Raw genomic sequence first — 21,183 nt, 5'->3', positions numbered from 1 at the left:
TCGCCGAGAAACGATGAAGCCGATTTGGGTCGAAGAGAGGGCTTTTACATGGTTTGATTTCACCTCGATCCCAATTCATCTCTATCTCACACACGAAGAAATCTCATGAATTACTAAGAAAAATCAAACGATGAAGGATTTGGCCGGAGTTGGTACGAATCGTCTTTGGTTTCGCCGGAGAGCTCGAGAGGTCGAAGAAAGTTTTTGTCGGGAAGAAGAAATAATTGGGAAAAAAATAACATTTTTTCCTTTTTCTATTTTCCTATCCGCAAATCACGTAGTGCCACGTAACGGTTCTTATCAGCTTCTTCAGCTACTAAAAACAGGATCGATTCTCTTATATTTGGGCCCCTTTTCATGTTTTGGCATTAAATATAGGCCCACAATTTATATAAGTACCCTCAAAAAAATCACCACTGGAGTTGCTCTAAGTAATCCTAACAAGGATGAGGATGAGTTTGCTACTATGTACTAAGACTTAGTAGTAGGCAATTTTTTTATTTTTTTTTGTTCTTTTCAACATTTATGTTTCTCATTTCATATTATTTGCATTTGATATTTTAACTCTCTTTGAGGATTAACAATAGTACTGTATGTTTTTCTTTTAATTTATTTTTCTAATCGCAATTCAATTTGAAGAAAAGTTGTGATACTTTAGTAGAGCTCAATTATATAAAAAGATATAAGTTTTAGAAAACGTTGTAAACTTCAGTAGAAAAAAAAAAGAAAAGAAAAGAAGAGTAAAACTTATAAAATTACTAGAAATATGTAAGACTCCACGTACGTTCAAAATCAAAATAATTCACTTAACGTGATATTACGTTCTCATTATTGGTTCGTAATCGGAATGAGAAAAGGAGACAAAAAAAAAAAGTAAAAGATATACGTATAAGGGTTTTGATTGGCCAAGCTGCTGTGGATTAGTCTAGTCAAGATCATCCATGGACCATCGTGCATGCATGGATTAGTGTGATCGACGACAGAAAATAAACGGAAATTGGTAGGAGTTGATTTCTTGTAATGTACGTTTATAGATAAACCAGTACGTATACAGTTTGTAAAGCATCCATCCTAATTGAAAATAAAAAAAGGCAAACTATAAGCAACTTTAATGATGATGATGTGTGGTATACTATGAGTCTATGATCATGATATGTATGTGGTATGGCTTTGTTAATGATTATGACCATCGAAGCTTTGATGATTAATTATGAGCGTATTTGTGATGCTTTTGAGGATTATTAATTATGAGCACTTCGTGATGAGTTTGAGAATTCTGATCATCTTTGTGAATTGTGATGAATGTATATGATGACTATGACCGTCTTTGTGATGAGTATGAGAACCTTTGTGATGATGATGGTGGCCAATTCAGCCTGAAACATCAGTGGAAGAGGCTGTCGAATTCGAAACCATTAAACCTAAAACAGTCCTGTTTGACATTTTTTCAAGTCAACCGGGGCTCCGGACAGATTCTCATCTTTAGTTGGTCTATTCCAAATAGCGCAGACACACACCTGAGCCAGTATAGCTAATCCTAGAAGAACACCTAAAACAACTTCATTCATCTTAAGTTGTTAACTATTTACTGCATCTAATATATAGATTTTAGGAAGAGCAAATTGTTTTGGGAAGAAATTAGATGCTATAAAATTATTCTGTGTAGAAAACCATATTTATGAGATATCAAAATCCTTATAAAGAATCGTATATATATACAAGTATTTACGAAAGTACAAAATTAAGCCCTTGCAAATCTAATAGCTATTGTAGTAAACTATTATAGCAAACTAACTATGTATGATTCCTAGAACCAAAAGTTCCTAAACATAATACTACACAAAGAACAGAGACCGTTTAGAACTCTATTGACGCAAAGACAAATACATTCGAAATTCAAGTAAACTACTACCATAATCTATAAAAGTCTCACACACGTTTAAAAAACAAAATTTACATGAGACTCCAAAATGCATCTACTTCATAAAATGGACATACATCCACCAAAACAGAGGTAATCAGTGTTTTAAACACACAATGTATTCTTCTAGTTACAACAACAACAAAAAAAGTATATTCAACTTTTTTTATCAATCTACGTACAATGCAGAATTCCAGAAAATACCACTACCACAGTAAATATTTCAAGAATCAAGAAAGAAAAAGTCACGATGGTAACATGCAAACAATAACCAAAAGACAATCCAACAACCAACCAAATCGCCAGAACTATGATTCACCACAAAGAATTAACAATGTAACACAAAGTAAACAAAAAAAAAACAGCAGAGAACATTGGTTATTGACAAAACCAACATCCAAATTCAAATTGTATATTTCAAACAAACAAACAATAATATTCCTTACTTAGAAGGATACAGATGGAATCAAAAATGAAATCGACGAGGTACAAGATACATACAAATTGATAGTTGTTTCTAAGAAACTTAACCGAACATAGACTCTTATACAATGTTCTATATTAGTAACTCAATGGGCTACTTTGCCGAATGACAAACAAAATAACTCTAAATATGTGTACTAGAGTAGTAAAGAACTTTCAAGTTTAACTACTATTATAGCAAACAACAAAATATTGGACACATAATACACTAAAGAGCAGAAAAGACCATAACATGTTGTTCTTCCACATGCCTACAAATGAGGATGCTACAAGTGTACCAAACTTCTGAGACATCAATCATAGAAGAGTGTTACTAAAACAAATAACAATAATAGGAATATCAAGAAAGATTTCACATTCTAGTAATTCTATAGATTCCAAGCTCAATCAACTCAGTAAGACTTAAAGTAGAGTCTAGTACCAGAACAGAGATATTTTCAATCATTTCGTATAGTAAAGACTCAAGCAACATGTACAATTTGTAGAATATAATACTATAATTATCTGTTAAAGATACAAAATACAAAAATATCAATCAATACGGGTTCAGAGCATAGCACAAAACATATACATTCGAGATTCAAGAAAACTACTACCGACGTATTTAGGAGTCACATCTACATTCAGAATAAATTTCTAAAGAGACTACAAGAATAATTTATTTCAAAAATGAAAACCCTTATGTTACATAGAAGCATCAAAACAGAGATCATCAATATAGAAGCATCAAAACAGAGATCATCAATATTATATACACAATGTAATGTTAAGTAAAACCTACCTTCTCATCATAGATAAGAGAAAATGCTACTATACACAGTGATGCAGAATTTTAAATGTCATTCACAAGAGTTGAATAATCACAAAGGGTTTTGACCATAACACATAAAATATATTATAGAGGTTCAAGAAAACTATAATCATAATATGCACAAGTCCCACCTACTTCAAAATAAATATCCACAAGCAACTAAAAAGAGAGACCCTGCTATACATACACGAACCAAAACAGAGATTATAACTATTTTAAGCACACAATGTAACGTTCCAACACCCAAAACAAAACTCTACCTTTTCAACTATGGTTATGTTAGTAATAAGTCTCTACAATCTAATGAACACTAGATCAAGGATAGTAATCTTATCAAGAGAGAGCTATTTAATAAACATTCTAACTATGCATTTCTACTACACTTACACATGTATTTGGCAGACTTTTGGAGCATATACCTGCAAAAATCAAAATAAGTCATTTTACTTAACGTCTGTGTCTCTTCCTTGTGATTTTCAATATTGTATCACTATCAACTCAACTAATTACAAAAAGGTTGAAAGTAATTACATGTTCCAGAAGTCTGCTACACTTTAGATGTCCTCAAAGTCTATCAATTTGAACACCTTCAGAAGCACATAACCTGCGGAAATTAAAAAATTTGGTTAGTCTTGATTTAACGTAAATATTGGATACTTACCTCTTTCTTTGTCTTATGGCTTTCTTAACCTCTTTCTCTTAAGGTGTGGTCGTTTCTACAATCCAACAACTCTAATTATTGGTCGTTTCTACCATCCAACATGTCTTAATCTCTTTTTCTTTCTTTGTCAAGTATCTATGTCTTGTGACTTTCTTAACCTCTTTCTCTCAAGGTGTTGGTCGTTTTTTACCATCCAACAAGTCTTACTGTTGGTCGTTTTTACCATCCAACTTGTCTTAATCTCTTCTTTTTTTTAACCTCTTTCTCTGAAGCTGTTGGTCGTTGTTTACCATCCAACATAGTCATAACTGCTTCATCATCATTTTCAAGTATCCTTGTCTTATTTCTTTAAGCAGTGGATAGCTGCTTCATAATCTTTTGACTTCCTTAAGCCATGAGACTTTTTCGTTTCGGGGCATGTCTTTATCTGAAGCGGTTGGTCGGTTTAACCATCCAACAAGTCTCTATCCCTCTAGTCTTTATCTGAAGTTGTTGGTCGTTTTTTACCATCCAACAAGTTCTAACTGCTCCATTGTCTTTGTCAAGTATCTCTGTCTTATACTCTTATGAATTTCTTAACCTCTTTCTCTTAAGGTGTTGGTCGTTTCTACCATCCAACATGTCTTAATCTCTTTTTCTTTCTTTGTCAAGTATCTATGTCTTATGAATTTCTTAACCTCTTTCTCTTAAGGTGTTGGTCATTTTACCATCCAACATGTCTTATTGTTGGTCGTTTCTACCATCCAACATGTCTTAATCTCTTTTTCTTTCTTTGTCAAGTATCTATGTCTTATGAATTTCTTAACCTCTTTCTCTTAAGGTGTTGGTCGTTTTACCATCCAACCTGTTTTAATATTTTTTTTCCTTAACCTCTTTCTCTGAAGCTGTTAGTCGTCTTTCACCATCCAACATATTCATAACTGCTTCATCATCATTTTCAAGTATCTCTGTCTTATTTCTTTAAGCCGTGGATAGCTGCTTCATATCTTTTGTATTCTTGAAGCCATGGGTCTTTTAGTTTTGGGGAAAGTCTTTATCTGAAGCTGTTGGTCGTTTTTACCATCCAACAAAGCCATAACTGCTTCATCATCATTGTCAAGTATCTTTGTCTTATTTCTTTAAGCCGTGGGTAGCTGCTTCATAATCTTTTGACTTCTTTAAGCCATGAGTCTTTTAGTTTCGGGGCATGTCTTTATCTGAAGCGGTTGGTCGTTTTAACCATCCAACAAGTTTCAATCCCTCCCGTCTTTATCCGAAGCTGTTGGTCGTTTTTACCATCCAACAAGTTCTAAAGCTTCATAGGTTTGTCAACTATCTCTATCTTAACCCCAAGATGTTGGTCGTTTTTACCATCCAACAATTAATCAGACCATAGTACTTTGTCAAGTCCTTTTGTCTTATGTCTCTTTTTTTAAGCCGTTGGTCTATTTTCCCATTCAATAAATGGTTGGTCTTTTTACCATCCAACCCAAAGTCTTTGATTCTTTTCTTTCTATGTCTTTATGATTTTTCTAAGCCGTGGATAGCTGCTTCATAATCTTATAACTTCTTTATGCCGTGGGTCTTTAAGTTTTAGGGTCAGTCTTTATCTAGAAACTGTTGGTCGCTTTTACCATCCAACAAGCTTCAACCCATCCACGGTCTTTATTTGAAGCTGTTGGTCGTTTATACCATCCAACATGTTTTAAAACGCTTCATAGGTTTGTCAAGTATCTTTACCTCAAGACTTCGTCAAGATGTTGGTCGTTTCTACCATCCAACAATTAATCGGACCATAGTACTCTGTCAAGTACTTTTGTCTTATGCCTCTCTTTTTTAAGTCTTTGGTCTATTTCCATCAACAAATGGTCGGTCATTTATCCACAACCCAAGTTTCAGACTATTTCCATCAAGGTAAGTCATTTTTGCCATCTAACCCAAAGCCTCGGACTCTTTCCATCCACCCAAAGTCTCCGACTCTTTCCATCCATCCCAAAGTCTCCGACTCTTTCTATGTCTTTCAGTCTTTATGATATTTCTTAACAAATGGTCGGTCAAATTCTTGTTTTATTCATTCAAGCTTTGGTCATTCCCATCAAACAAATCGAAACCGATCAAGAGTGTTTTTCCATCTCGCAACATGCATGCACTACCCATCCAATTCCGTTCACAATATTGTTCGGGACAATGTCCCCAAATAGAATCTGACAGAACACTATTAGATTAGTGTCTGCCTTTGAATCTTTTTGGGTTTTGAAAGAAAAACAAAAACATCAAGAAAACAAAACCAAGAAAGTTTCGTAGAACAATTAAAAGGCTTTGCAAAATCATCGATCGAACATGTTTGTTCTTGTTCGATTTAAATCCTCAAAAATCGGAAAACAAAACCAAAAACCAAAACCAAAAAAGAAAAACTTAAATCAGGAAAGACAAGCGATATACATACCTTAACGACGGTTTCAAGCGGAGGAGAGAAGCTTCTTAGAAACCCTAAGCAAAACAAAATAAAGTATATACGAACCATTAGAAAAACTTGGAGACCCCAAAAAAAAAACCAAAATCATGAAAGATTAGGAAGGAATCTAACCAAAATCACCACGAGGAGGAGAAGAAACTCAGATGACGGTAGCAGATTCACGCCAAACTAAGCATCGCTGAAGTACCATCAAAACCCTAGATCAGTACAACATAAAGATCGATTAGACCAACCTATACATCCTAAACCCAGATTCGCGATCTAAGAAATCAAATGAAACTTACTAATCGACGAGTAATTGAAACAAGATTGATCGAGAGAAATTCTTCAAATAGAAAAAAAAACAGAGAAAAATACGATCTTTTTTTTTTTTTTTTTTCTGATGAATTGTGAAAGTGAAACTACTCTCGCTGATATAAATGCGTGTAGTTAACAGATATTAACCGTTGATCCATCAATACCCTCTAATCAGACGGTTGTGCATCATCCTCGATAGGCGGTTAATGTTAGGCCTAATAGAGTTTACGTTAGAAGGCCCAATACGGCCCATTAATTCAAATTTCAAATTTTATTACACGCTCCGTCTCCTCCACGTCTTCGATATTTTACCGTTATTTGTTTCTCTTCCTCTTATTGCGAATTAAAATACAAACTTAACCACACCGACTAAAACCCCTTCGTCAAGGAGAAGCCAACAGAGTCAATCGAAGATTCAATATCAATTTAAGGATCCTGTAAACGCAGAGTCTAGGATTGGGTGTTGCATTTCATCGCATCCAGTTAATAAAGTATTAATATTGTTGACACTATTTTAATTAGAAAAACTGAATATATACAGTACTCAAAACCAAAACTATATCAAGTTATTTTCCCAGTTCCTCGTTCTTGGTATGACACAAATAGATAGATACCCAGTAAAGTATAAAAGAGTCACTGACTGGATCCAAATTCAACAATCTCACAAGCTTTGTTACCACCACAGATGGGATCACACAATTTAACATTTTACTCGGTGTCATAACTGGAGATATTTCTTAGTAGATTCCATGTACCTATCGTTGGCACCCAAACAACCTTTTGCTGTTTCAAGTAGTCTCAGGCAAACCTGTGAGACTTTCTCATTCATCTGCACATCATCAAAACATGTTACCAATCCAGTTATATAAGAATGACTCAATCTTTCAGGAATGAGAAAAATGCAAAACTCGGGAGAAAATAGTACAACTAATGCTGATGATATGCAATTGCAAGCTTCGAGTGCCAAGTTCCCGCGAACGATCTGTCATAATACATAATTAGGAAAACTTGAGTTAGTTAGAGAACAAAATTTGAAATGTTCTTAGTAGTGGTATTAGTTTTTACCTGTGAAGACTCTTTCTCAATAGCATTTAATAGTTCACCTAGTACTAGCTGCGTGAACGAGACAAGTTCCTGCTTGTATGATGAATCACCAAAGAACAGCAAATCATTTCCAATTATCTGCATAAAAATAAGTAAAACCCAAAATTTAGATTTCCAACTTGCAAATAGACTGCCTAGGGCCCTAGACAAAGGAATTTGCAGCTATTCATAAAAAATATTTCATGTAATAAGATGATGAGAGGCATATAAAGACCTCTGGATTGGCACAATGGTAAGGTAGATTATCCTGAGAAAGTGTTGAAGACAGTGAAATTATAGCACAGAATAGCTTCACCTTCAATCTCTGCATTGCCCTACAACATTACACAGTGTCAGACAACGCAGGCATAAGGGATCGTACAGTGTAAGAGATTAGAAGAAAAAGGGCATCAAAACAGCAGACAAGCAAATGTATGTCAATTATTCATATTCGATATGTGCATGGAGGTATGTACTATGTCTTCCAGACCAGCATACCATGAACTAGAGCAAGTAGCAGAAAAGATGCTTTGAAGGATCTCCATCACATCTTTCTCGGGATTACCTTTCCAATTAAATATACAACAAAAACTCAGCTATGAAGCTCTGAAGAATTAAGGAGAACAAAAGCAATTTGGTGATAGAGAATCATAAGTCATAACTATATTTTTGAGCAGAAACTATCTAACAGGCTCCACGATTTACCTGGGACCATTACCAAGAGGCTGCACAATTTGCATACAACCGAGGCCATACTATCTACATCAATTGACCTTAGACCTGATAGAGAAAAATGTACAAGATATTATACCATCAACATATCCATTTACAGAACGGTAAGGCACGTATATCTATCTAGAGAACAATAAAAGGCCCTATTGAATAACCGAAATGGGGGAAAATGAAGCCTACAAAGCTAGAGTGATGAAGTGAAAAAGAACAAAAATAATCATCTATACTTGAAAATAGTTCATAAGTAAAAGTGCATGTGTGCCACCGACATTAGAATTATCATCACAAAATTTAAAGTAAGTATTTTTTTAGTGATAATTGGTTTTAAGGTGGCAACATGTGTCAGACTAGTTTTATTACTTCTCACTTGTTAATCTAGTATCCAGTAATTAAATTAAACATTTCTAGACAAATAAACTCACCGTCGGTCCCCGCTACATTCTCTAAATACTCAACAGCTGACATGACTAGTCCATCTGAATGGGATATCAAACCACCTAAAAGTGCAACCTGTAAAAAAAGACTTCAGTACTTATTACATTTAAGATTGAGCACAAAGGACTGAAAAATACAAAAACATCACCTCAGCGGTTTCAAGATAAAGATTTAAGTGTTTCGTGGGAGTTGAAACAGATGGGATGGTCACTTCACTAAATGCTAGGCAAGATTTTACAAAGTTGATATGCTTCTTTCCTGCCTTTAGTGCTTTTACTGCCAAGGTGTTGCTTGAACGGACAAGCGTCTCCTGCAGCCAGTGACCACAAGCAGGAAAAATGATCACAACTCGAGCCAATCAAAAAGTTAGATGATTTTTGTTTGTGTCAAACCCTCAAGTAAATAACCGAAAAATACAATATCCATAGCAAGGAAAAAGGATAGAAAAGTCTTTATTGCTCTTGTTCTCTCTCTCTCTATAGTTAATATATAACTCCTATCTTCTTATTATATGTGCTTCTTTTATCATATATGTACCATGTAATATGTAGCCAACTTTTGATGGTAATTTATAGAGTTTTCATCTAATTTATATTATGTTGCAAATTCTTTTATGGCTGCACAAACTTGTGCACTTGTACACCAGATAAATTACATGCAGTTATTATGCATAACTTGGATTATGCACTAGATGGCAGATACAGTGTACTCAGCCCTCAAATTCGAGGATACGTATCTGGTATCACCAAGCAAGAAAGGACAAGATAATAGCAATGTACCATAGTCAAATGATTACCTCATTATCAAACTCTTTTTAAGAAGTATAAAAATGCACAAGACTGGAATTATACAGGGTCCTCCACAGGTATAGCAGTATTAAAAGTTCAAACTGATAACAAAGAAAAATTAATTTTGCTGACCTTAAGTTCATGTATCCCATTAAAGGCCTCACGACACTCAGCCAAAAACATCAAATGGCGTTCCATTTCTGCCCCATAGTCAACCTAAGCATCAAAAGTGAAGTCAAAATCAACCAATTTTACAAAAAGAGCAAGTACTCCTTGGTTTTGTAGTAATGTAAGTGAAACTTAAGTACCATCTCAACAAAACGAGAAATTAAATGTGATGTCTGTCTATTGTCATCATCCTTTATGGTAACGAAATCTGTAGCATCGTAAAGAGCCTGAGAAACTTCAAAAAGTAATTGCACAGTCGTTGAATCAGAAATGCAGCCATTCCTGCTCCAAGGGAAAAGAAACATGTATACTTTAAAAAAAAAAAGAAAAAAAAAAGGAAATTCTATACATAAACATAAGGATCATAACTATTTACAAGTCCCTCCAAATAGGATCCCATATAAATTGAACAGATCTTGTTTCATCAACTTTACAGTGGTCTTATGTTCCCACTGTGTGAGATCTTTAAATTACATTAAGAACGAGGGGAAAACGAACAAGCCTTACCTAGTGCCCATGTTAAGAAGATGCATGTTTACGCTGCTCTTTGAAGTCCCAGACATAAGATCCAGAATCTCGATGAAATGATTCTAGAAGTTATCCAAGGAAATTGTTTAATGAGACTAGATAATGATATCATCCAAAGGAATAGACAACGGCTTTATTTGGTGCTGCATATTGTTTCCTGAAAGCCTGAAAGTAGATATAAGGATAGAGGGATGAAAGTGCTACCAGAGAAAGTACTTCTTGCAAGTTCTCGAAATGAGAGAGCAGCTTCAAAATTATGGATTGCAAACTTGCTTGTTCTTCTTCAGTAAGAAACTTGTCACAAGATAGACGTACAATATCATCCAAGAGAGCATCCAGATGATTTTCCTGAATCCATTAAAACTGATGAATAAAATCTAAAGAAGTGAGATCAGATAATTGTCATGAGTACTAAAAAACCACTTCAGCCTCACCATCTTGTTCTGTAATGTAAGATCCACATATGCGTCAATAATTCTTAAGTAGTCATACAGTGACTGATACTGAGAAGCAGCCTGTTACAACAATTACATCTAATTGTCAGCCTGTTGCAATAGTCATGTCACCTTTCTCTTTATCATAGCTTTTTGTTTACACATTAAATGTGCAAAAAAATAAGTATTACGCGAATCAGTATTAAGGAATGAGAGGCATCTTTTGGTAAATGATGTGTAGATATATAAAGTACGTGAAAATGTCACTAACAGAGCAGGCAAAAGAAGATTGGAAAATCCATGAGAATGATTTCTTAATGTTGTTGAGAAAAAAAAGATAACACCAAAACCTGAATAACTTCATTAATGAGTGAACTGAGAAAACCGTCTTGAGATTTCCCTTCAGACAATCTAGTTCCAAGCAGCTTATAATTCAAAACCTGCTCGAAAAAGCAGTGCAACATATTAAGAAGGGTTAGACTTAATGACCCATTCTATTGAAGTTGAGATTCTAAGCTGAGGAAATAACCTGACTAAAGGAACAATCATTGCTGCATTTAATCATATCCAGAATCTCCATAGCTAGTGAACTAACTAATTCGGATGGAAGTTCCTTGAGTAGATAATGAAGTAAAATGGACATGTGTGAAGGGTTGTAAGACGAATGAAGTTTTTTTCTTCCAAATCCAAGCTCCTCAAGCATGCCCAAGACATTTTTCTCCTGTACACTAACCACTTTTTTAGGATAACAACCATTTCATCACAAACCACGAAACGGATTTTTTTGCCTCAGCAACAAAAAGTGCAAAACCAACTATAAAAGTAATTACTGAAGCTCATTGGGAATGAGTTAAAGAAAAAGATGGACGAATAACTTTCGGTCAAGAACTGTTACTAACCTGACGTCCAGTCAGAAATAAGCATTTCATTATATACTCGATGGCTGGTTCAATCAAACTAAAAAACAACTTTTTGTCATCTGTAATATAGGAATACCCCTCCTTGTCAACTAAAATAGGCGCCAATACATCTTCGATATCCTTGATGCATTTGATTAAATATCCTGTTATATCATGGTCAAGCTAATGTATCAAGTGTCTTTCTCAAGGAAGAAAAAAAAACACGTCTCACATAAATCTAACTGTTGCATGTAAATGCCTAACTTCAAAAAATTTCAAAGTGGAGGCTTTTAATATTATGCATCATCTTGCTAAAAGCAAAAGGATAGGAGACACTTTATCTACAGGCACTCCCATGTGCTATACTCAAGTCAAAACAGACTTCCCTATTCTCTTCAAACTACATTCGCTCATAAGTTAAAATATCCAGAATCTTTTCCATAACTAGCAAGAAAGAGTGAATGTGACTAGGATAAAATAGTAAATTATGTATCTTTTTCCATTAAGAAAGCCAATCTTGTTCTGCAAATTACAAAAGATTACAAATTTTCCAATATTTGTGTACCTAACATTTTCCTGAAAGAAGAATAGCAGAAGGCTACCTGAATTGCAGAAACCAAACTTCTGCATGCGATGCACCATATAAAGACGACAATACAAAGATGCCAGTGGATCTGCGAGACCTCTCACCATCATGAGTAAACGATCCAGAACTTCCATGGGTTGATTAATGAGGAAACGCCAGCAAGGTAAGATCGCAAGCTCCAGATAACTATGGGCATACAAAGAAAGGCCAAAGCTAAGGCAGAGGAAGGTAGGGAGGATAATAAAAATAATTATTGATAGAGGCTTTACATGCGAGGGAGAAGTTCTCGAACAGAACCAACTTTGCAAAACCAGTTATAGCAAGTCTCTCTTGCTTCAAGACAGATATCACTTGCTTGAAAATCATCTGTCTTTAGCACAGGTTAGAAAAGAAAGTATAAGCTGCAACTAGAAGTAAACGTTACATGTTGGGCACCAAATGTATGTGTCTGATTGTAATCCCTAACAGATATCCAGGTCACATAATTCCATTTTCGGGAACACTATGCTCAGGACTAAAATATTATTTTGCTCAACATAAACACACGAATAGAATAGAAATGCATACTCAGTAAGGAGCAGATCACTGTCCCATCTATATCAAGTTCTGCTTTCTGTTTGATCCTTTCCCACACCATATCCCCAAGCATATCTAGCATGTCAGTGACAATGACAAAGACAGTAGGATAAAACTGCAGAACTGTTGTATCCATCAGAAGTTTTGTGACCTGCAGAATAGAATATATTATTGAACCTTAAATTCTTATAATCTAGTTAGTTAGGAATAATTATTTAAGGCCAAGACGCACACACACATATATTATATATATCAGCAAACTACTTCTAAGACGAAAATTTACTGAAACACAAATCCAATGAACCATATTGAACCATTCATATGGCAAAAAAAATGATACGTTAATGATAAAGGAATAGAACAGAAACCCATTTTTGAAACTTTTACAGACAAATTCTCCATCTTTTGTAGCAAAGCGATTTGCTTAGTAAGGAAATTAACCTTTATTGATAACTTCAACGATGTTACTCGATCTTCAGCCTGCCAAGCGCAAGTAATTCCATCTCTTAATTCATGCACTTTGGCCATATATTCCTGTTGGTTCATTATTTTGGCAGTCTCTTCCAGAGAAATTTGTTCGCTGCCGGTTTCCTCCGAATGGGAAAGAACAGAAGGGGCCTCAACTGCTGATAGAGTAAAGCAAAGTAAGAGTTATTATGATATGCATCCATAAGTTCGGGACACATTACTAGGCATAACGAAGACATACCTTTGGAACCTTTCATTATTATATTAGATATCTGCAGAAGATGGGTAAACAAGTTAGAGAAATGATCTTTCTAGCTTTATGACCAGTTATAACCCAAAGAAAAAAAGAAATCTATTCCTAACAAATAATAAGACTTTACGCAAATAATATGCTTAACTGGAGAAAATGATATAATTTTGGAGACAGGAAACCGCTGCATCAAGATTCTTTTAAGTAATTTCCACTCCTTTATCAGATCCTGAGTTGCAGCTTCAGTGGATATAGAAGTATCTTCAACCTCCTCTTCCGCAGAAGCATTCACATCCAGTCCCCTCAAAGGATCAAAGAAGTCAATCTCGCTGCCTCTGACAGTTTTAGCCTACATTTTGTATAGATCAATTTGTCAAGTCTTATTATGCAACAATCCGCTTAAGAACTAGAAATCAAATGAAAAATCATTCTTCCATCAAGAAGGAAAAAAAACAGTCGAGGGAATAGGAGTCCTATCTCTTATAGATCAAACTATATACACAAATGCGTAGCAACAGAAAACAAATGCATCTTATATAGCCTTTGTTCTTATGTTCAAACCTTTACTTGATACATCCAATGCATAAGTTCTAAATATCATCACTAAAGCACAATTTAACCGCATAAACTAAATAACGAGGAATCTCTGAAACACCTCTGATTTCTGAATTGAAGAATCAGTTCAGTCATTGCAAACTAAACCCAATAACAGAAGTAGACTAAAAAAACTAAACTAAGTCTAGTCAAAAAAAGAAGTACACTAACACAATTTAAACAGTTAAACCCAATAACTTGATAGTGTACAATCTAGGTAACTAGCATACTCTCTAACACAAACTTAAAGCCTATTGTTCACTAAACAGGTACAAAAAGCCAAACAGTCAATGTATTGAGAGGTTGTCAAACATTCCCAAATTCGATGCCTAATTAAGTCGCAGAAGATTACTGAATTGGACAAGGGAACCAAATGTGGGAATGAAGTAAGTAACAAAGTGAATGCTCTCGCAGACCTGTTGTTGACGAGAAACGAGTGTAGAGGAAAGAGGATGCTTGTGAGCTTGTGATCGAGGAAGAAGTTGAGAATCAATCGTAGCTCCGTAGTCGCGACGCCGGAATTCGAACTCCATGGCTTTGTGATTCTCGTCGTCGTCCCCGTCTCCCTAGACAGAGACGATCTGTGATTCTGCTTTGAGACGACGCACCAAAACGCTAATAAAAGATGCCGTTTTGGTGAAAAGTCAAATTGAAGTAGAGAGATACCAGATTTGTCCAGAACACAACCCAATAACGTACCGAGCCAAATTCTAACCCAATAACGTACCGAGCCAAATTCTAACCCAAAAACGTACCGAGCCAAACCAAACTAAACTAAACTAAACCGAGCTGTAAAAAAGTAAGCTAATTTTGGGAGTTGCCACTTTGTGTTGTGACATCAATCTAAAGATTTACTAACTTTGGTGTTGTTCAGTTAAGTTTCATTTATTTGCTTTTTTCCATGCACTAAAAATAAAGCTATTTCATTTTGATATATTATTAGAAGCTCATTTGAGGAATAATCAATCGTTAATGGCTTCAATTAGAGGTTGTTTTATTTGAAATTATTGAATAATTATTTACTTGGGGTAATTGACCTCAGTTCTCTACATTTGCCTTCATTCTTGTTCGAAAGACAATCTAAATATTGATTGCCGTAGAATGGATGAAAGCTACTTTTAGACATTTTTTGTAACTAATCAAAATAAAATGTTCAGAAAATTTTAAATGTAGCATTTGAAAGCAAATTCGAAATGGATATATAGAACGAGAATAATTAAACTTTTACATCAATTATATATATATAGGATTTTCATTGCTAAATCAATAACTAATCTTGAGAAATTTATTTCCAAAAGCTATTTAGATGATAAGTTTCACTCTCTATCAAGATTAATAGTTTATGTATATCAAATGATTAATACATTATAAAATTTATGAATGAAAGTAGGAGTTATAAATTACAAGTATTTGAATAATCTACATTTATAAATTAGATTTGAATTATTAAAAAAAAGTTGTATTACGTTTCTATAAGGCTTACGTAAAACTTAAGTGATAATAAACCTAGTACCACTAGGCTAGTAGACTAGTAGTGGTCAGCTGATACGTTATTAGACAAGCACACCTATATGTACGCAAATACCAAATGGCACGTTCATTTCATGATAAACAAATCCAAGTAATATGCGCTATCAAATTAACAAAACAACCAAATTTTACAAGGAGCTAAACAACAATATGTTAATCATGAATAAAACCTATATTTCTTTCATATATTTACTTTTCCAACCTCTTTCCTTTGTGTTGTTGGTTTGACAAAACCAAAACCACACTAAAGTGGGCCTTAAATGGGCCGACGAAAATGACATGAGGAAGAAGGACAAAAGATCCATTGCTTCTCTTATATATTACAATGTGTAAGAGAATAAGAGTGAGTGGAGGTAGGTGAGACAAGACAAGCAAAAAAAAGAGAGTTCTAGAGAAAGTGAGAGAACGTTGGAGTTTCAAGCAAGCTTTCTCCTCTTTGTTCTTTGTCTTTTGATCTTTGTTCTTCTTGAGATTGTATCTGAAACCAAAAGACAACATCACAAGTTAGTGGTGTTTGTAACCTCATTCTCATAGTGAAAGTTGGGAGCAAGAGTCCTCCCCCGAGACGTAGCGGTTATCCGTGAACTCGGTGATCAAAGTTCTTTGTGTTTGTTTCTTTCACAAGTAACTGTTCTATTGCTTACTCCTTCACAAGTGGTATCAGAGCTCCAGGCTCAGTGAACAGTTCAAAGGAGAATCAAGTCTAGGGTTTCAGGGAGACTACAGGATGAGTAACACTCGGGTTGAGGTGGACAGATTTGATGGCACTGGTGACTTCTCCTTGTGGAAAGTCAGAATGATGGCTCACTTTGGTGTACTAGGGCTGAAGGAGATCTTGAATGATGAGCAGCTGCTAAAAGACCCACCTACTACTGGAGTAGAACCTGCAGCAGCTCAGAGAGACTCTGAAACGGGCACAAGCGGAAGTTCAGAGCTGTCCACAAGTATTGATCCTGCAAAGTTGGAAAAATCAGAGAAGGCAAAGGATCTTATAGTACTAAATGTAGGAAATCAAGTACTAAGGAAGATCACACATTGTGAAACTGTTGCAGCCATGTGGTCTACTCTAAACAGGTTATACATGGAGACCTCTTTGCCTAATCGCATCTACTTACAGCTTAAGTTCTATACTTTTAAGATGACAGATTCTAAGAGTATAGATGAGAATGTGGATGACTTCCTTAAGCTAGTTGCAGACCTGAACAACATAGGAGTGGAAGTGTCAGAAGAGGTTCAAGCAATCCTGTTGTTGAGCTCATTGTCTAACAGGTACGATCAACTCAAAGAGACTCTGAAGTACGGCAGAGATACCTTGAAGTTGAATGAAGTCATAGGGGCTGCGAAATCAAAAGAAAGAGAGTTAGTAGAAAGTGGAAAGCTTTCAAAATCACAAAATGAAGGCTTGTATGTTGAAACAAGGGGCAGATCTGAGAAGAGGTCTGAAAAAGGAAAAGGGAAACAAGGAAGAGGACGATCTAAAAGCAAAGGTAGATCAAAGTCAAAGTCCAGATACAATAAAAACAACAAGGGCTGTTTCATATGTGGGAAAGAAGGACATTGGAAGAGGGAATGTCCAGAAAGATCATCAAATAAATCTTCAAGTTCAGCAAACATTGCAATAGAGCCCAAACAGCCGCTAGTGCTAACAGTTAGCACTAAAGACACAAAGGAAGAATGGGTGATGGATTCTGGATGTAGTTTTCATATCACACCTGACAAGGATTCTCTATTTGACTTACAAGAATTTGATGGTGGCAAGGTGTTGATGGGTAATATGACTCACAGCGAAGTGAAGGGGATTGGTAAGATTAAAATAATCAATCCTAATGATTCTATAGTCATACTGACGAATGTGAGATACATACCTACAATGGGAAGGAACCTTATTTCATATGGTCAATTAGAGAAGAGCGGCTGTAAATATGAAGGAAAAGATTTCGTAGTCACTTTCTACAAAGATGGGCAGAAGGTTATCTCTGGAAGGTACCAAGATGGGTTGTACTATCTACAAGGAAGGGTAGTAAAAGGAGAAGTTGCAGTGGCAAAACCAGAGGTTAACATGACTAGCTTATGGCATTCTAGGCTAGGTCATATGAGCTTGAAGAACATGAATGTTCTAGTTAAGGAAGGCTACTTGTCAGGAAAAGAAGTAAACAAGCTGGAATTTTGTGAGAGTTGTGTACTTGGAAAATCTCACAAGCAAAGTTTCTCAACGGCAAAGCACACCACTAAAGGTATATTAGATTATATACATTCTGATCTCTGGGGATCTCCCTCTACCCCAGAAAGTCTTGGTGGCTGTAAGTACTTTGTAAGCTTCATTGATGACTTCTCAAAGAAAGTATGGGTTTATTTTCTGAAAAGTAAGGATGAAGCATTTCAGAAGTTCAAGGAATGGAAAGAAGCCGTTGAGAATCAAGTGGGGAAAAAGATTAAGTATCTAAGAACTGATAATGGTCTAGAGTTCTGTAATACACAGTTTGACAACTTGTGCAAGGAAGCAGGAATTCAAAGGCACAGAACGTGTACTTACACACCGCAGCAAAATGGTGTATCCGAGAGGATGAACCGGACTATTATGGATAAAGTTCGAAGTATGCTCGCTGAAACGGGATTGGGTCAAGAGTTTTGGGCTGAGGCTACTTCTACAGCAGTCTACTTAATCAACAGAACACCAAATTCATATATTGGTTTCAAGTTACCCGAGGAAGTGTGGACAGGTTCAAAACCAGATTTGAGTCACCTAAGGAGGTTTGGATGTTCAGCGTTTGTTCATGTTACGCAAAGTAAGACAAGTCCAAGAGCAGTAAAAGGAATTTTTATGGGATATCCTTTTGGTATTAAAGGGTACAGAGTCTGGTTACCTGAGGAAAGGAAATGCACAACTAGTAGAAATGTGGTGTTTAATGAGAATGAAGTGTTCAAGGAAACGTTGGAAAATGCAGGTGCAAAGAAAAAGGAAACTGATAAGGCGTTGAAAAAACTGAAAAAGGCTGGTAAGAGAGTGACTTTTAGCGAGGATCTTATCAGAGGGCCTTCCAGCAGTTATTCTGATTTGGATGAAGCATATTCTCAAGGTGGAGAAACATCTTCATCAGATAGTTCAGAAAGCTCAGAAAGTCCAGAAAGCTCAAGAAGCTCAGAAAGTTCAGAAGAATCAGAGGAGAATGAGGGAGCTGATGAATCTGAAAATGAACAGTCTCTAGATGATTATTTGTTGGCCAGAGACAGAAAAAGGAGAAGCAACGTTCGACCTCCATCCAGATTTGAAGAAGCAGATTTTGTTGCTTATGCTTTGTCAACAGCTGAAGACTTGGAGATTGAAGAACCTAAGTCTTATGAAGAAGCTATGAAAAGCAAGGATAGAAAACAATGGGAAATTGCAATGAAAGAGGAGATGGATTCTCATCAGAAAAGTCATACTTGGGATCTTATTGAGAAACCTGAAAAGCAGAAACTAGTAGGGTGTAAATGGATCTTTAAACTGAAGCCAGGAATACCAGGAGTGGAGAAACAGAGATATAAGGCCAGGTTAGTTGCTAAAGGTTTTTTGCAACAAGAAGGCATAGATTATAATGAAGTGTTTTCTCCGGTGGTTAAGCATGTCTCTATCAGATTAATGTTATCTATTGTGGTTAACATGGACTATGAGTTGGAGCAAATGGACGTTAAAACAGCTTTTTTGCATGGAAATCTAGAAGAGAGGATTCTAATGAGTCAACCTGAAGGATTTGTGCAAAAAGGAAATGAAGACAAAGTCTGTCTGTTGAGGAAATCTTTATATGGTCTAAAACAGTCTCCTAGATGTTGGAATCAAAGGTTTGATAAATTCATGAGGGACCAACAGTTTGAAAGGAGCAGTCGAGACCCGTGTGTCTACATGAAAGACACCCAGACAGAGAAAGCTATTTATTTGTTGCTCTATGTGGATGATATGCTGATAGCTTCAGGGAGTATGACAGTGATTCAAAATCTCAAAGATAAGTTGAAAAGTGAGTTTGAGATGAAAGATTTGGGAAAGGCCTCAAGAATTCTGGGCATGGACATAATAAGAGATAGAGAGAAGGGGGAATTGATTCTATCTCAGGGAGAGTACTTAGAAAAGGTGCTGAAAACATTTGGAATGTTTGAAGCAAGGCCAGTGGTTACACCAACTGATTCACAGTTTAAGCTCCGAAGTTTGACAGAAGAAGAAAAGAAAATAGAAGCTATACATATGGAAAGAATTCCATATGCAAGTGCAGTGGGGAGTTTAATGTATGCTATGGTGGGTTCAAGGCCAGATTTGGGGTTTGCAGTTGGTCTCATCAGCAGGTTTATGTCAAATCCAGGGAGAAAACATTGGTCAGCAGTGAAATGGGTGTTAAGGTACTTAAAGGGTTCATACACTCAAAATTTGACATTTAAGAAGAGCTCTAATTTTTGCATTGAAGGGTTCTCAGATTCAGATTATGCAACAGACATGGATAGAAGAAGGTCTGTCACAGGGATTGTATTTAAAGTTGGTGGAAATACAGTTTCATGGAAATCATGTTTGCAATCAGTTGTGGCTCTTTCAAGCACTGAGGCAGAGTACATGGCTCTAACTGAAGCAGTGAAAGAGGCTATTTGGTTGAAAGGCTTGTGTTCAGAATTGGGGTTTAAGCAAGAAAGTGTTCAAGTTCATTGTGATTCACAGAGTGCTCTAGCCCTAGCAAAGAATTCAGTTCATCACGAAAGAACAAAGCATATAGACACTAAATTCCATTTCATCAGGGATATAGTGGCACAAGGTGATGTTGTTCTACACAAGATTCACACAACAGCAAACCCAGCAGATTTCCTAACTAAGACGGTACCTGGTGAGAAGTTCCAGCTCTGCTGCGGGCTCCTCAACATCCACTAAGGTGGAGTAGCGGCAACAGGTAACTCCAACAGTCTCGCAAAACAAAAAAAACAAAAAAAAAAATAATAATAATAAGATGCGTTAGTTTTGTGAGAAGTACTCAAGTGTTAGGATTGAGTAAGGAATTAAATTGGAGTTGGTGTTACCTGTTAAGTACTGGAACCGTGTCGGATTTACGAGTTCCATGTGGAGTTTTTTTGAAAAAAAAAAAAAAAACAAGTTTAAGAAGCCAGAGGTTGTGATTCAACTGTTAACGGAGTAGATCAAGTTAGATCTCTTGGTTAAAAAATGAATCGCAAAAGAGTTAGATTAAGGCAAAAGGAGATGGTGAGGAAAATCACTTACCAAAGGCTGAACATGATCTCACGGGAGAAGCAATGAATTTTGCTGGTGATGACAAGGTGGAGCTCATCACCTAAACGATTTCAAAACTCATTATTTAAGGAGGGGCTTCAAAATTTCTGGAAATTTCAGAAGATCCTAATCTATAAATGTTGAGAGGAGACAAGAAAGAGATTAGATGTACCTGGATTTGCAGAGGAAGCGTTGTTGGATTCAGTGGAGAAGCTTAATTGGAGAAAAGAGTGGAATTAAGCATC

General features: G+C 35.9%; 1 protein-coding gene and 1 long non-coding RNA gene across 3 annotated transcripts; both read right to left on the bottom strand.

The window, feature by feature from the left end:
- Positions 1-3,768: 3,768 nt before the first annotated feature.
- On the bottom strand, positions 3,769-6,702 carry LOC111832474. Its single transcript, XR_002835330.1, has 4 exons — positions 6,616-6,702; positions 6,443-6,528; positions 6,302-6,345; positions 3,769-6,059 (listed from the first exon to the last, which is right to left on the bottom strand). It is a non-coding gene; the product is annotated as an uncharacterized LOC111832474 (long non-coding RNA).
- Positions 6,703-7,115: 413 nt separating this feature from the next.
- Positions 7,116-14,762, bottom strand: LOC17896698 (UPF0505 protein). Of its 2 annotated transcripts, none has more exons than XM_023790280.1 (23): positions 14,586-14,762; positions 13,724-13,924; positions 13,567-13,597; positions 13,299-13,483; positions 12,849-13,008; positions 12,551-12,647; positions 12,298-12,467; positions 11,696-11,859; positions 11,326-11,517; positions 11,147-11,236; positions 10,797-10,877; positions 10,567-10,710; positions 10,342-10,424; positions 9,975-10,116; positions 9,799-9,882; positions 9,027-9,188; positions 8,866-8,953; positions 8,417-8,491; positions 8,210-8,276; positions 7,947-8,046; positions 7,694-7,810; positions 7,554-7,610; positions 7,116-7,457 (listed from the first exon to the last, which is right to left on the bottom strand). In XM_023790280.1, exons 1-23 carry the CDS (start codon positions 14,700-14,702, stop codon positions 7,347-7,349), a joined length of 2,718 nt encoding a protein of 905 aa, XP_023646048.1. In that variant the 5' UTR covers positions 14,703-14,762; the 3' UTR covers positions 7,116-7,346. The 2 variants fall into 2 exon arrangements, with proteins under 2 accessions (XP_023646048.1, XP_023646049.1); XM_023790281.1 differs by having other exon boundaries at positions 13,299-13,480.
- Positions 14,763-21,183: the final 6,421 nt, after the last annotated feature.

Source organism: Capsella rubella, unplaced genomic scaffold, assembly GCF_000375325.1.
Source record: "Capsella rubella cultivar Monte Gargano unplaced genomic scaffold, Caprub1_0 scaffold_1, whole genome shotgun sequence".
NCBI classification, from domain to species: domain Eukaryota; kingdom Viridiplantae; phylum Streptophyta; class Magnoliopsida; order Brassicales; family Brassicaceae; genus Capsella; species Capsella rubella.
This window is presented reverse-complemented; position numbering and strand designations above follow the sequence as displayed.

Coding starts and splice junctions, on each gene's coding strand:
- LOC17896698 (XM_023790280.1), bottom strand. CDS start 14,702: ATGGAGTTCGAATTCCGGCGTCGCGACTACGGAGCTACGATTGATTCT. Junction 13,925..14,585: donor TCGTTTCTCGTCAACAACAG/GTCTGCGAGAGC, acceptor TACAAAATGTAG/GCTAAAACTGTCAGAGGCAG. Junction 8,954..9,026: donor TTTATCTTGAAACCGCTGAG/GTGATGTTTTTG, acceptor CTTTTTTTACAG/GTTGCACTTTTAGGTGGTTT.